The 14,161-nt window shown below is 42.2% G+C and overlaps 1 protein-coding gene across 1 annotated transcript in view; it reads left to right on the top strand.

The window, feature by feature from the left end:
* Positions 1-14,161, top strand: part of csmd2 (CUB and Sushi multiple domains 2) — a 227,600-nt gene that overhangs the window by 185,980 nt on the left and 27,459 nt on the right. Inside the window, exons 48-55 of the mRNA XM_056398872.1 lie at positions 3,761-3,949; positions 4,791-4,937; positions 7,345-7,533; positions 8,701-8,886; positions 9,166-9,360; positions 9,683-9,856; positions 9,945-10,118; positions 10,760-10,933. Coding sequence (XP_056254847.1) covers positions 3,761-3,949; positions 4,791-4,937; positions 7,345-7,533; positions 8,701-8,886; positions 9,166-9,360; positions 9,683-9,856; positions 9,945-10,118; positions 10,760-10,933 — 1,428 coding nt within the window. The remainder of the gene's footprint in view (positions 1-3,760; positions 3,950-4,790; positions 4,938-7,344; positions 7,534-8,700; positions 8,887-9,165; positions 9,361-9,682; positions 9,857-9,944; positions 10,119-10,759; positions 10,934-14,161) is intronic.

Here is a 14,161-nt window from a genome sequence, read left to right as displayed (position 1 = left end):
AGCAGCACTGGAGCCTGGAGCCGGTTCTGCAGTATTGCTTGCCCCTCAGCGCCAGTATCCTCTCTCATCCTCTGCATTCCCTCCATCTGCACTCACTCGCCACTTCTCTCCCCTCCCCTGGCCCCACTAGCGTTAGACTTCTGTTCTTACGTAACACATGTACCCTTTTATTCCCTATTCTCTTTTTTTTTTTTTTTGTCCTTCTCTGGGGCTGCTTCACAGTGCAGTGTATGCTCATACACTTGAACACACAGGTGTCTATCAACACCCAGATCTGTCTTTGTCTGTGTCTTTCCCTTTCTCCCAAAAGCTGACACATAGGCACAGACATAAAAGCCACCGCCATACACACATTCACACAGACACACTTTCACTCATGTTCTGTCTTTATCTAATTCATTCAGTATTTGATTTGCCTTCTATTTGATTAAACAGGGTTGTATTGTACCCACAGTCCTTAACTACATCTGCTGTCTGCTGAGACTAACAGGAGTTCCAGCATCACACACACAAAGCAGTAGCATCAGTACAACGTGTTGCTTGAATTCATTAATAAATCACATCAATGAGCCCTGATGATCCAAAATCCCTGTGTTTATCCCCTGGACAGATTTCTGGTAAAAACCTGCATAATCACCCATCACATTAGCTTCCCAACTCGGTCCCTTCGCCTCCCTCGCCTCTCTGTCTATCTCTTTCTTTGTTCCCTTGATAATTTTTTTTTGCCCTAGCCCCCTTCTTTTAGTCCCACAGAATGATTACAGATGCCCCCTTTTTTTCTTTTTCTTTCTACATCTTTATTGTCATCCCTGACTTCTTAGAGTTGTTAGTTCCTGATCCACGACAATGCTCATGTTGTGGCCCATCCCCTTCAATCAGCTCGTTATCGCTTCTCAGCTTATGCTAATTAAATACCAACATGAATAAAGGAATCTCAACAGCTCTGCAGCACTATGAACTGGATATATCGAGCTAGATGCACGTGTGCTTCCATACTTGTATGCCGGAGTGCACAAATCCGTGTGTGTGGATGCAGATGTGTGTGCATCTGTGCTTGTCTACACTGAAGCCTACCACCGCATTTTTTATTGGGAGGCTGTTGCATACCATGAACAATTTATATACAAACAGAAAGGATGTCTCACAGATTGCCATTCCTCCCACCCAGTTTATTCCATTCCCCGTCTCATTAAAGTGAAATTTCATTTTGAGTCCTATCAGCGCTGATCTCACCTTCTGTGTTGAAGCTGACTTTTTCCAGCTGTCAGGTTTGTCCCCTAATACCCTTTTGTTTACAGCCAAACAGAGTGATGCTTCATTTCAAAGTGGATTAGTTTAATAAGTAGCAGCCTATAGATAACAGCCCCTGTCTGTCTCTTTGCGTCAGCTCCATGACAAGCTGAAGGCAGTTTTGAAGAGGCGATGGGGCTCTCTGAAAGGTCACTGACAACACACATCTCATCCTCAGAGAATTGATCGTTTAATGAACTTCTCTCTTAGATTTTATATTCTGCTTCCAGGCGCAATCAGTTTCGCTATCAGCGATGGATTTAAGCCTTTTGACTCGTGTCCACTGAGGTGCTTGAGGTTGTAACTGATTTCACAAAGTTGGTGAATTTCTTCCTGGAATTTAGGATCAGAGTAGATAACTGTCACTTTTCGTCCAAAGTGAGATCCCAGGAATACTTTGCAGATTTCTACTTTCAACATCATATGCAACATGGTGATACTGCATGCAAGTGTAGTATGTACCATTGTTCGTGCTGCTGCAATAACAATATAACCATTCCCATCTGCAAAATGAATGTTTTCAGCACATTACCTGTTTTATCCCACTAATTTTGCTTATATACAAACATAATATGAAATTGGGACACAACTACTGTTTCCCAGTGGTAAATAACATTTGCATATATTTAGTGTTTGCTTTGTTCTTTTGTGGTAACATTTCGTTAGGTTTTGCAATTAATACCTTCACAATGAATAGCAAAAAGTTGTGGGAAAAGTATTTGACAGGAATTTTTTTTTTAAGTCATTTTAACATGCATTTCTGTTGGTGACATCTTACCTGACATCTGAGACTTCCCGCGGCAATAAACCCCAACTTAGTTGACACACCAAGCAAAGTAAAACAAATGCTGTTTAACCCAGGCTGTCTCCTATAATCTTCTTTATGCCTTCCCCTACGAACACACAGAAAGGAGGGTGAACAAGCCAGGACACAACACATGAGCTCATCCACACTCACAAAAACAAAGTTAAAGTCACACACACACACATATTGTCCCACAAAGGAAGCACTGCCAGAATGTGACGAATGAGCGTTCAGTATTTCACCACTGTAATGAAGGACCTGCAAGTGCAAAGAGCTACCTTACTCTGGGGCAGAACAGGCTCACTTATTGAAATTGCAGCACACAACAAGGGCATTTACATACATTTTATTTTTTTATTTTTCTGCTGCTTTTGGTTGACAAACACACACATATAGACAGGTGATAAATTAAAGGAAAAACCAACATTAAGTGTCACCAGAACAGCTTGTAGAATCAATGCGCCTTGGCATTGATTCTATAATGGACGGACACCCTTCTTCCAAATCTTCCCTCATTTGATGTTTGGGTGACTCATCTGACCACATCACTTTTTTCCACTTCTCTGTAGACCAGTGCATCCCCGAACTCTCATATGTGCATTCATCTTTGTCGTGAGTTGTGTGAAAGAGGACAAAATAGTAGGAACACCTCAAGATAATGCAACACAGTTGAACAACATCACACCTTGAACATTATAATTTTCATTAAAGTAAGATTTATTGTATTACCAGTAGTTTCAATTCATTGTACCTAATAAACTGACAGCTGAGTGTGCTACAGAAAGGAGTTAATATCATAAGAGAGAAAATTTCTTATATATATTTCCTTTATATAGGTTTATGGTATCTTAATTATGTACAAAAGCTATTGCAAGCAAACAAAAAAAACAAATGTGTATGTTTCTCTGCTGTGGAAATAGTTATTCCACAGTCTCTCCCCAGCACTCCCATTAGGTAAGCAGCAAAAACAGTTGGAACTATCGAACAAAAAAATAAATAAATGTAGCAGTTGCATTGTGACACTGTTGCAGCACTGGCTTCCTTTTATGTTACTGCTTGCTTTCCACTGTGTATGCAAACATCTTTGGCAGATTAAGAAGTTGGCTTCACAGCATCGCAGCAAAAAACATAACAGACAGGAGAGCTGTGTAACGTCTGATAATATAGACTGAAACAACTCGGAAATGTTAAAGGATGTCACGGAGCTGTCCCACAAGAATACCAATGACCAAAAGGGAGGGGAGTGGATGGATGTGGTCCGCCCAGACGTGCCACAGCAATAGGGCTTCAAGGCAGATGTGAGCTTTAGCCGCCAAGTTAGCATCACATCTGTCACATACTGACAATGGGCAAAGAGGACACAGTGTGCTCATGGCAATTCAGTAATATTAGATGCTATATAAGCCATTTCCTGCACTGACTAAGCATGGACAGCTTTGTTTCCTGAGACAGCATCAGGACCAGAATGACAATTAGCTTAGCTGTGTTTTTAGTCACTTTGAATTGCCCTCCAACAACAATATGGATCTAACCAATCCAATTTGTGTTCCAAGGTAAAATAAATTCACTAAAACATTGTGAAACAATGTAGAGCAGCACTACATAAACAAACCGTTATTGCTAGAATTCATTTTTTTTGGCTCTTTCTTTTATCTCTCTCAACAGTGACTTGTCCCATGAACGAGGTACTGACAGCTTCCACGGGTGTCATCATGAGCCAGTCACCAGGCAGCGGCTTCCCGCATTTTGAGTCTTGCTCTTGGGTGGTCAAAGTAGAACCAGGCTACAACATCACCTTCACTATCGAACACTTCCAGACCAGCCGGCAGTTTGATGAGCTCGAGATCTTTGATGGTGAGTCATCGTATGCGCTATGAAAGTCAGCATATGTAATCAAAGCAATGGTTATATCCTGTATCATATAATAAAGTTAAGCAAGCGTTATCTTTCTTTGGACTTTTTGATTATCAAGCAGAGTTTAAATGAGGATCCTGTTGTTTAACATTGCTGGCCAGGGTAATGCACACTACATATACTGATCAGTAGTCTATTGACCCTACGACTCTCCGCACACCTCCCTGTTCAAAGACCCATTTTCACCAATATCCACAATTACAGGCCAAAAGGAGCCAGACAGCTGGATTTACCGTCCCTAACAAGGCATCTACTAACAGAAAATCACACACAGGCTCCCTTTCATGGTGACAGAACATCTACATCTGCCTTGTACATTTGCATGTGATTAGAGGCACAGTCAGCAACTCTGCAGGCTGCTCTAAGAAAATGGCGGTCGTATACACTTGTGTTGCTGATTAGTGCTTTTTATCTTCTGCCGAGTGGAGGGGAACAGACATTTGCTAACCTTGGGGCTGCTGAGCCAATTATGGAAGGAAATCTTTTTTCCACAATTAGGAGCTCAGCAAATTTAGATTTTACCATAAGTGTAGCAAAATGCATAATCCCTTAAATACCATAACTCAAAATAATTTGATTCATATCATAAATCAGTGTTTTTTTGTTTTGATTTTTTTAATTAAATTTGTACAAATAGAGAAATTTTAGAAATTTTCATTATCTGTTGTATAACTGTTTATTTAGTAGGAATATAATATAATTTTTCAATGTGCGTCAGTGATCAAGCACAAGGCCCTATTTTAAAGATATGTTTTTCTTTTCTCTCCGTGTGTTTATCCAGGCCCGTCCAGACAGAGCCCCCTCCTCATCACCCTCAGTGGTAACTATTCCAGTCCGCTGAGCATCACTAGCTCCAGTAACAAAGTCTACCTGCACTGGTCCTTCGATCACACTACCAGCCACAAAGGCTTCCGAATACGCTATTCAGGTGAGTACGAACCAAGGGATCTACTGGCATGAAGTAACAGGCTTCTTTTCAAAGGTGGTGTTGTTGCAGTCTTTTTGGGGATTGATATTTGGCTTTGTTTCTTATAGACACCGAGCCTAGGTGTCTTTGGTTTACTGTGTCAACAAGACCAATATTTGGGCTGCCAACTGCAGCTGAAACAGCTAGAAGTATGACCCATCTCCATGACAACCTAACAGGGGCAGCAGGCATCTGTGGCACTCGTTGCTGTGCCGCACAGGCCTGGGAATTAGTAAACGCTGTTTCTTGAATTGCTTATTATTCTTCTGTTTTTGTCCTGCTCCCATGAAGGATCTGCTAGTGTACGACACCTGCATAACTCGCTGTGAATTATGACAGTGTAAATATTTAAAAGGCTCCCTCCGTTCTGTATCAACACCACTCAGCCAGATTGACTAATCGTCTCTCTCCTCCTCTCTGTGGAGCGCTCCATCTCCCCAACCGGATGTACTGTCGCTTCGCTGCCCTTTTTTTGTCTCGCCTCTTTTTTCTTTTTCTTTTTTTTTTTTACTTTTTCTCTTCTTAACCGTGATGGATTTCGCCATAGCAGGCTAAGTGACAGACGGACAAAGTGACGGCTGAGAACCCACAAGTTGCCATGGTCAGTATGGAGTTGCCTTCTGTAGGGAGGAGAAGAAGAAACAGATGGCGCAGGCAGATTCAATGTATTCAGCTGTGTTCTTAATCAATCCATCTTTTCTCTCCATGGGCCAGTCTTCCATCACCAACTTGCAGACATCTCCTCTGGCAACCCCCCCATCTCTGCTTTCTTGTCTTTCTCTCCATCCATGGCTTCTGTCACTGTTTTTCTGTCACTTGATTTAGACGTGACTATCTGCCTCACTCTGTCACTATCTTCCTTACTATCACTTTATGCTTATGTGTCTCATCCTTTGTCTACATCAACCAGTCTGTCCCTACATCTCTATTATCTATTCCAATCAAATAAGTTGCAGGGCTGATTGCAATGAGGCAAGCAGTGTACTATAACAGGCAGAAAGAGAGAGGGAGCGTGCAACACAGAAAGAGGGGCAAATGGGTTAGACACAGATAGAGGCGAAGGATTGAACTCAAGGGTAGATCAGGAGCCCCACCAGTCAAAGTGACTGACAGGAGGAGGCCTTGCCGAGGAACATAACTCTCTCAGGGTATTAAATATAATTTTAAACATTGGGTTTGTTCTATTCCTTACCCATGTAGCCATCAAGGAGGACAGTAATTAGCATTCATCTCTTGATGATTGTGCAGACGACAAGCTCACAAAGCCTCACAAAATTACCAAAGCCCAAAGTACAGCTACAGTGTATCATCTACCAAGAAATCTAACATCTTTTTGAGTGAACCTCGGTGTCAAATTCCACATAAAGTCTGTTTTATCTAACATCTCTTCAGTGCCACAAAATGGTCTGTCAGCTCACTTGAAAAGTCTCACATTCTCTGTCTCACTGGAGCAATTTATGTGAGGCAGCAACATCTCATAACTGCTGAATACATATTACACCATTGACATGGCTTTAAGTTTTTATGCCGCATGCAAGGGAGTTTTATCTGATTGTCTGTGTGGTGCTCAAAATCCCCACTAACTTGAAAGAGAGGGCATTTTCATTGCCACATATGAGCGGTTTGAGCCGGAATTAGCATTTTTATAGAAATGTAATGTGGTCATAGTGATTAAGTGTAATGGATGATACGCTTTTTTTTTTTTGTGTGTGTCCATGGTCCACTTCCATCCTAATCAGTTCCCAGAATGAGCCGTTTTCTGTGTCACATAGCCGTGTACTTTTACATCCCCTCGTTTTTTTTTTACATTTTCACAATCTGCGTTCTTTTACTGAAACTCTTCTTCTCCAGCAGGTGTATACTGATTCAGTGTTACTGTGAGATCTGCAAAATGCAATCTACGCCTGAGTCTTTGGAAACCGTGGACCTGTTGCTGGCACCATTTGGGATGATAAACGATTATTGCAGCCACCAATTTAGCCAACAAACAAAAACAGATACTTCGTTCCTGTTATTATGTATCCATCACTTTTATGATCCTCCTCTGCTGCTGCTGACAAACTCCTGTTTCGCTTTGCAGAGCATTAGTTTCCTTTAATCAATTTTCCTTGTCTGCAGTTTTTGCCTTAAAGAGATTGTATTGTAGCGTTGGTATTAATACATATCCTCCTTTACCACACCAGGCGTAGAAGACAAATGCAGACGAGATTTGTGGCTCTGTGCTACTGAAGGCACATTAATCCTTCACTTCCTCAACAACAACTCGCATCATCTTGCTTCATTATTGTGTTTTTATGCTTGTTGCACTCAATTTTATCAGTAAATGTACATATTTATATCTTTACCTTTTTCTTTTATTTTTCTACAGCGGCCTACTGCAGCCCTCCAAACAACCCTGTAAATGGCACAGTGCACAGTCTGACAGGCACCAAGTTGGGCAGCACCCTACGTTTCAGCTGTGACCAGGGCTTCCGTCTTATTGGCCAGAGCAGCGCCACATGCACCCGGACTGCACAGGGAATCTTCCAGTGGAATGCACCGGTGCCACTTTGCCAAGGTGAGGTTAGCAGTAGGTCATGAGAAGGCATGAGAGGGTGGAAGTTGTTGAGAAAAAAGATATAGAGATCTAATAAACTACATCGTTATATTTTACTTAGGTCAAGTGGTTAAAATAAGCTAGATGACTTCACATTACCAATGAAAATCAACCTTTGTTCAACATTATCATTGTGACTGAGCTCATTCAGCATTACACTTCTCAAAAGTGATGAAATGATCCTTGAAACTGTGCAAAGAAAACAAGGTTTTACTGCTCCTAGCCCCACTAGTATGTTGAGCATATTTTGTAACAAATGTATTTTTAAAGTTCTGATTTATGTTTGATTGAAAAAAAAAAAAGTGTCACTGAAGACATTTACTTGGGATCAAAGTGTGATTTCATTTCTGACAGTGTGCCTTTACCAACAGTTCCAAAGCCTAAGGCTTGCTTCAAGGAAGCTCACTTCACCTTTCTTCAGGATTGCTTTGAAGATTTCACTGCATCATATTAATGATTTGTGGTTTACCTGAGCTGAATTGTTTGATATGTTAGTTATGGGTCATAGTCACAGTTATCTGCTTGTCACTGTGCTCATATTTTGGAAATGATCAGTGATGGAATCAACAATAGCGACTGAGAGACTGACACATTATAAAAGTTTGAAACAAACATGAATAGCATGAAGTCATGCAGGAAGATGTATACAGTTCAGTTTTGAGATTTCAGGCTGTGATGCTGTTGTGCCAACTTCACTGATTTCCAGTCTCAGATTTTCTTTTATATTCCATCATAAACACATAAAATCTAACAGCTCTACTTCCAGAGATTAGTTTCCAGCCATCCATGTTAAGAAAACCACCTAAAAGTGAAAACAGAGCAGCAGAGCAGCCATTCTCTGGTCTGGTTTGGTCAGGTCTGCACCAGGTGTAATCTCCACATGAATTGCATGTGCTCTCTCTAGACATGATTGTTTACTACTGTGCAGATGGCAGCCCAAGCTAATGTTTACTGCACTGAAATGCTGGCTCTGAGATTGTGTTTGTACAGGAAGTCTGTTGTGAGCGAGACACTCTGCATATGAAGATGGTTATTGAAATATACTTGGCTACCTGTGCTTTATACTACCAACCAATTTTTTTTTTTTGCCCTCCTTACCCTCCTGATGCATCTTTTTTTCCCTTCCAGTCATGTCCTGTGGAATGCCAGTTCCTCCGGTCAATGGCAGTATTGTTGGCCAGGACTTCTCTTTAGGAGCCAGAGCCACCTACCAGTGTAATCCCGGATTTCGGCTTGCTGGGCCTATCACCACATCTGTGATCTGTCAGGAATTTGGGAGGTGGAGCCCCATTGAGGCCCAACCTAGATGTATTCGTGAGTATTTGTATTTGTTTGTTTACCTGCAGTATTATTGGTAGTATTACAAACTCTGAAACATCTTAACTTTTACAAACTGCGTTACCTAGAGTGAGCTCCAAATATCCCTGACAGGTTTGAGATTGACACTTGTCATACTTACACAGTGAAAAAATCATGTGCGTTCACAAGCAGCTAAACAAATAATAATCGTCTCAGTGCTACCATAATGACACGAAACAAAAAAATCAAAAAAGTTTCAAATTGTTGTAATGTTGGTGACCTTTGACCTTTCAGCTGTGACCTGTCCTGATATCGGCCACTCTGCTGTGGAGCATGGGAGATGGAGACTAATCTACGGAACTCAAAACCAATATGATGCTATTATGATGCTCATATGTGACCCGGGATATTACTACAGGGGTCAAAGGGTCATTCGCTGTCAAGCCAACAGCACCTGGAACTACCCAGATCCACGGCCAGTCTGCGAAAGTATGTGAAAACTGCACACCTTATAGTCTAATTTACCTCATGTTATTTAAGTTAACTGCCTCATTTCCACTACAAAACTCCAGAACCCTCCACCAGAAACAAGTAATTTGCCAGGCTTGAAAAATAATTGCATCCATTTTTATTTTATTTCCACTGTGATATTAAGAAAATAACATAACTAAACAGGCACAGATCCTCTAACCAAAACAAGCTGAATGAAAGCAAAACAAAACCATTTCCCAAACAAAACAAATGAATTTTCCTGATTATATTTTGACCATGAGGGATATGACCCTGATATGATATTGTTTTCTTATTTCAGTCATCTCCTGCGGGGACCTTGGGACGCCACCAAATGGCAACAAGATTGGAACACTGACTGTGTATGGAGCCACTGCCATTTTCTCCTGCAACACTGGCTATACCCTGGTGGGCTCCCGGGTACGAGAGTGTATGTCCAATGGACTGTGGAGTGGAACACAGGTCCAGTGTCTAGGTGAGAACTTTAGCACCCAAAAATGATTAGAACTTCATAAAGTTCAAAACACCTATGTCTGATCTTGTATCTTTCCTTTCATCCATAGCTGGTCATTGTGGCACCCCAGAGCCCATAGTGAATGGTCAGATCATTGGGGAGAACTATAACTATCGAGGCAGCGTTGTGTACCAGTGTAACCCGGGATTTCGCCTCATCGGGGTGTCAGTGCGAATCTGTGAACAGGACCACCGATGGTCAGGACGCACACCTGTCTGTGTCCGTAAGTCCCCAGAGAAAACATTTAATACAGCTTGTTTAATAGTAAAGCTGTGGATGGTATGGTTACATTTTTTCTAAATTGCTCAGATGAACAGGGGGGCTTGAAACTTCTTCTATTTGGAGCACTGGTAAGCTAGCAAGCTGACTGAGAAAATTAGATCTCAAAACAAAACTTTTTTCCCAGTTTAATAGTGTTGCAGATCAGCGATTTGTAATAAGTACAGACATATATTACCTAGGGATGCTCTAATCAGGCCAGTTTAAGTCCGCCACCAACCACCAAATTAGTGTGATTAGACTCGAGCCATCTGGTACTGATCACCACTTAATTCCTGTTATTGAAGATTTTTTTTAACAGGAAGCTCCTACACAAGCTCCTGCATAAAATAAGCTATAAAAGCCACTGTTACCTCATCTTTTACCATGAAGTTATCAAAGACGTTCACTGTATTCCTCTATAATACTGCTCCTTTTCTTACAAGAAGATTATTTTACGAGAAGCTAGTAGTGAAAATTGAGACATTAAGCCAGTGCAGCCGCAGTCGGGCCTGTGGCTTTAGAGTTTTACATCAGTGTCTGTACTGCGGTAAACTGCTGTCCAAATGTGTTACCATGATTTTCTTTCTCATTCGACTTTTTCAGCCATTACATGTGGGCATCCTGGCAACCCTACCTTCGGTATGACCCAAGGAAACCAGTTCAACTTAAACGATGTTGTGCGCTTTGTCTGCAACACTGGATATGTTCTGCAGGGGGCTGTGAAATCTGCCTGCCAGGCCAATGGGCAATGGAGCAACGCCCTACCCAGGTGTAAAAGTAAGTGTCAAGTACTGTAGATGCCCAAGCCTATAAGTCAGTGCATGTCTGATTTTTGGAGAAGCTTATGGCTACAGATGAATAGAAAGATAAATGCAAAGTACCAGGACTGATATAATGTAAGATTTGTGCCTAGCCCTGTTGGCATGGAAACATAAATTATTTCCAAGAAGCAATTTTGGTTACATGTAGAGTTTCCACTGCGCTCAGAGGGATTGGTGCGTTATATCAACAAACTAGGAAGCAATTTTAGAAAACAAAGTTGTGCGTGTGTGTGTGAGGGAACAAATGGCTAATATGAGAGAACAATTTATCAAAATAAAAGTCTCTGCCTTCATAATCTTAAAATCTGTTTGTATATCCATCTTTTTTATACAAATACGAGCAAAATGTGTAAATACAATCCCAGCACACCCACATAAGCAATGCAACTCTCCTGCTGGTATTTATATGTATCATGATGTGTGAATCATTTTAGAGCTAAATAAGCTTTGTGGATACCTAATGCACAGAGTGAGGGCATTTTCAGAAAGTGTGCTCATTTGCACGTACTTCCCAGTGGGAGTATGGCTCTCTTTTTGTATTCGCATCCATTTGTGTGGGTAGGTATTAAATTACCTATTGTATTGTACAAGGTCACATCTTCTGTGACCACAGATGACCCCAATCACAGAGAGAGCGGAGATGAAGAGCAGAGACACCCAGAGGGAGAAAGAGTTTAAACGACACACATTAGGGGAAATTGAAATGAAAAACCAAAGAGAAGCCTGGATTATTTAATTACCGCAGTCTCGTCCACATGGTCCGTGGAGGGTCTGGATAATATTTACATGTGATGTTATTTCCTCTTAGCTTTAGCTTCCTCTGTTACACCTGAAGGCCTCACCTGTCTGTCAGGGAAACAAGCTTAGTTAATAACCATGAAGAGGCAGCCAAAAACAATCACAGGATCCTTGAGCTTGTGTGAAAGACAGCATCCTTTGGAGACCAGCATTCTGGCTTTTGCTAATAAGAAGTACCCAGCCTGTTCTGCTTTGAATGAGCAAAGCAAGTACTTTTAATTTGGCAGTGTTTTTGCGACAAGCGATGTATCTCGGCAGCCACGTCTGTCTCTAAGTCCCCGCTAACTGAGGGCTTTGTGACAGGCACAGAAAGAGGCCACTCGCAAGGTCGGGCCCTGAATGTGACAAGGCACTGACAGAACCAGTGAAGGATTGACTTATGAGTTTGTTTTAAATGAGGAGAGAAAGGATTTGGCCCTTTTCTTTTTTTTTTTTTTAGACATTTATGAAGGGATGAGGAGGTTACAAGTCTCACAGGAATCCTTCTTCAGTTGTTAAAAAAAGAGAGAAGTACATTTGGCTGCTGCATGCATAAGCAGGCGAGATTTTCTCCCAGACATACGCCTTAAATCTCTCCGCTCTGCTAGTGACATCATATTAGCATCGGCCTTGTTTCCATGCAGATGCTGACTCTGAGATGCATTTTGTGGGAGACTGTGTGTGCCTCTCGGTGTATGTGCGTGGCTGGATGTGGGCATCTGTTTTGATGGCACATTATCCTCACTGTTGATGTGGAGACATAAGTAGCTTAGAGGTCTTATCGTCAATCAGATTTATCACCTTAATTACAGCATGCGAGACATATTTGGTGAATTGCGCTCTCCTGCCTGCCATGTACTTCCTCCCCTGAGTGGAAAACTTTAAGTGCTTTGATGACATCCGCTTCATCCATCTCACCTTAGCCTCAGCTAGGCTTAACCATTGGCTTTTCTTTTATAGGTAGTGAGAGAGACAGACAGAGAGAGAGAGAGAAAGAAGGGAATAGATACAGAAGGCAGGAAAAGACGTGAGGGCGGGGCAGGAGTCAGTCAGACAATGGTAATGATTTCTATGGTCCAGATTTTAACTACAAGAGTCTGTAGGCTCCATCAATAATGCAGCAAGCAGGAGAGCACCAGCAGCCCAGCCACTTTCCTATCCCTCTCTAATCACCACCAATTTGAGTCACAGCAACGCAGCCACAACACCGCCTTCCTTGGATGACTCGTGTGTTTATTTGCCTTTCAGCGATAAAAGGCAAGAGACACAGGACAGAAAAAAACCACCCTCTGACACGCCACTTACAGGGCCGTTACTTGGCAGGAAGCCAAGAGGAGGAGAGGGTGACCGGGGTCCCCACTTCTGAGTGGAACAGAGATGAATTACCTCAGCCCTTCTTCCCCTCTCACTTTTATTCTTCTTTTCCTTTCATCCCTTCGCTTCCTCTCCCCCTGCCCACTGGGCCACACACAAAAATTTACCAGGAGGTCAGTCGTTTTAGATGACTGTTGGATCGCTTTTGAGCCCGTGCTGCCCGAGCACATTTATTCAAAGCTGAATTCCAAGCTTGGAAAGTCTCGTGCTGAAGCAGCTCCACTGCTTCAAATACGCTTTGTAGTGGTATTATGCAGTAAGTTGTAAATGATGGCACCACAGGTCAGCTCTTTGCTGGAAGGAATGCATTATAATAGGTATTTGGGGGGTGATTTAGCTGTGCTGGCCTGTTTGGGAGCATGGAATGAGAGAGCTTTTAGGCACATTAGCATACAATGGGTTCATTTTGGCTGTGGCAAAGGTACACTCATGGGGGCAAGACTGGCAAGGTAAACTGGGGCATAATGGCTCGAGGGCACTCCCAAGCAGAGTTTAAGAAGCCAATAGAGTTTTGGCATCATATAGTACGCATTTGATTGCGATTTGCAGTATAGAACAGCAACTGTTCCTCGCCGTGTTCTGACTTTGTTGAGGCAATGTAAGGTTTTGGTTTGTGTCTTGTATGTGAGACACTCAAGATGGATTGGTGCTGGTAGCAGTCGTAGCCTGACATTCTGTCATGAATTTTAATATATTCTGCACCATCAGGGTCTCTTCCTCTCTAACTCTGTAACACACACACCCCCTCGCTGTCCCTCGCTCCTCACTCATCCCTCATTCTCCTCTTCCCTAACTCTCTCCATCTGGTGCTAAACTGACATGGTGCCTCTTCTCCTGTGAGCTCTCCATCCATCACCATCTCTGCACCACTGCGGCCAGCAGGAGACTGGCTCTAATGAAGCAAATGTTTATTTCCGGACTTTGCCTCCTACTTCATTTTGAATGGGGTGGAAGGATGGATGCTGGATGGGTGGAAGTAGTAGATTAGGAAATTAATGGGTAGACAGTAAACGTAAGATTAAAAAAAATGCTT

Source organism: Seriola aureovittata, chromosome 16, assembly GCF_021018895.1.
Source record: "Seriola aureovittata isolate HTS-2021-v1 ecotype China chromosome 16, ASM2101889v1, whole genome shotgun sequence".
NCBI lineage: Eukaryota > Metazoa > Chordata > Actinopteri > Carangiformes > Carangidae > Seriola > Seriola aureovittata.
The sequence above is the reverse complement of the archived record's forward strand: the minus strand, read 5'-3'. Positions and strand labels throughout refer to the sequence as shown.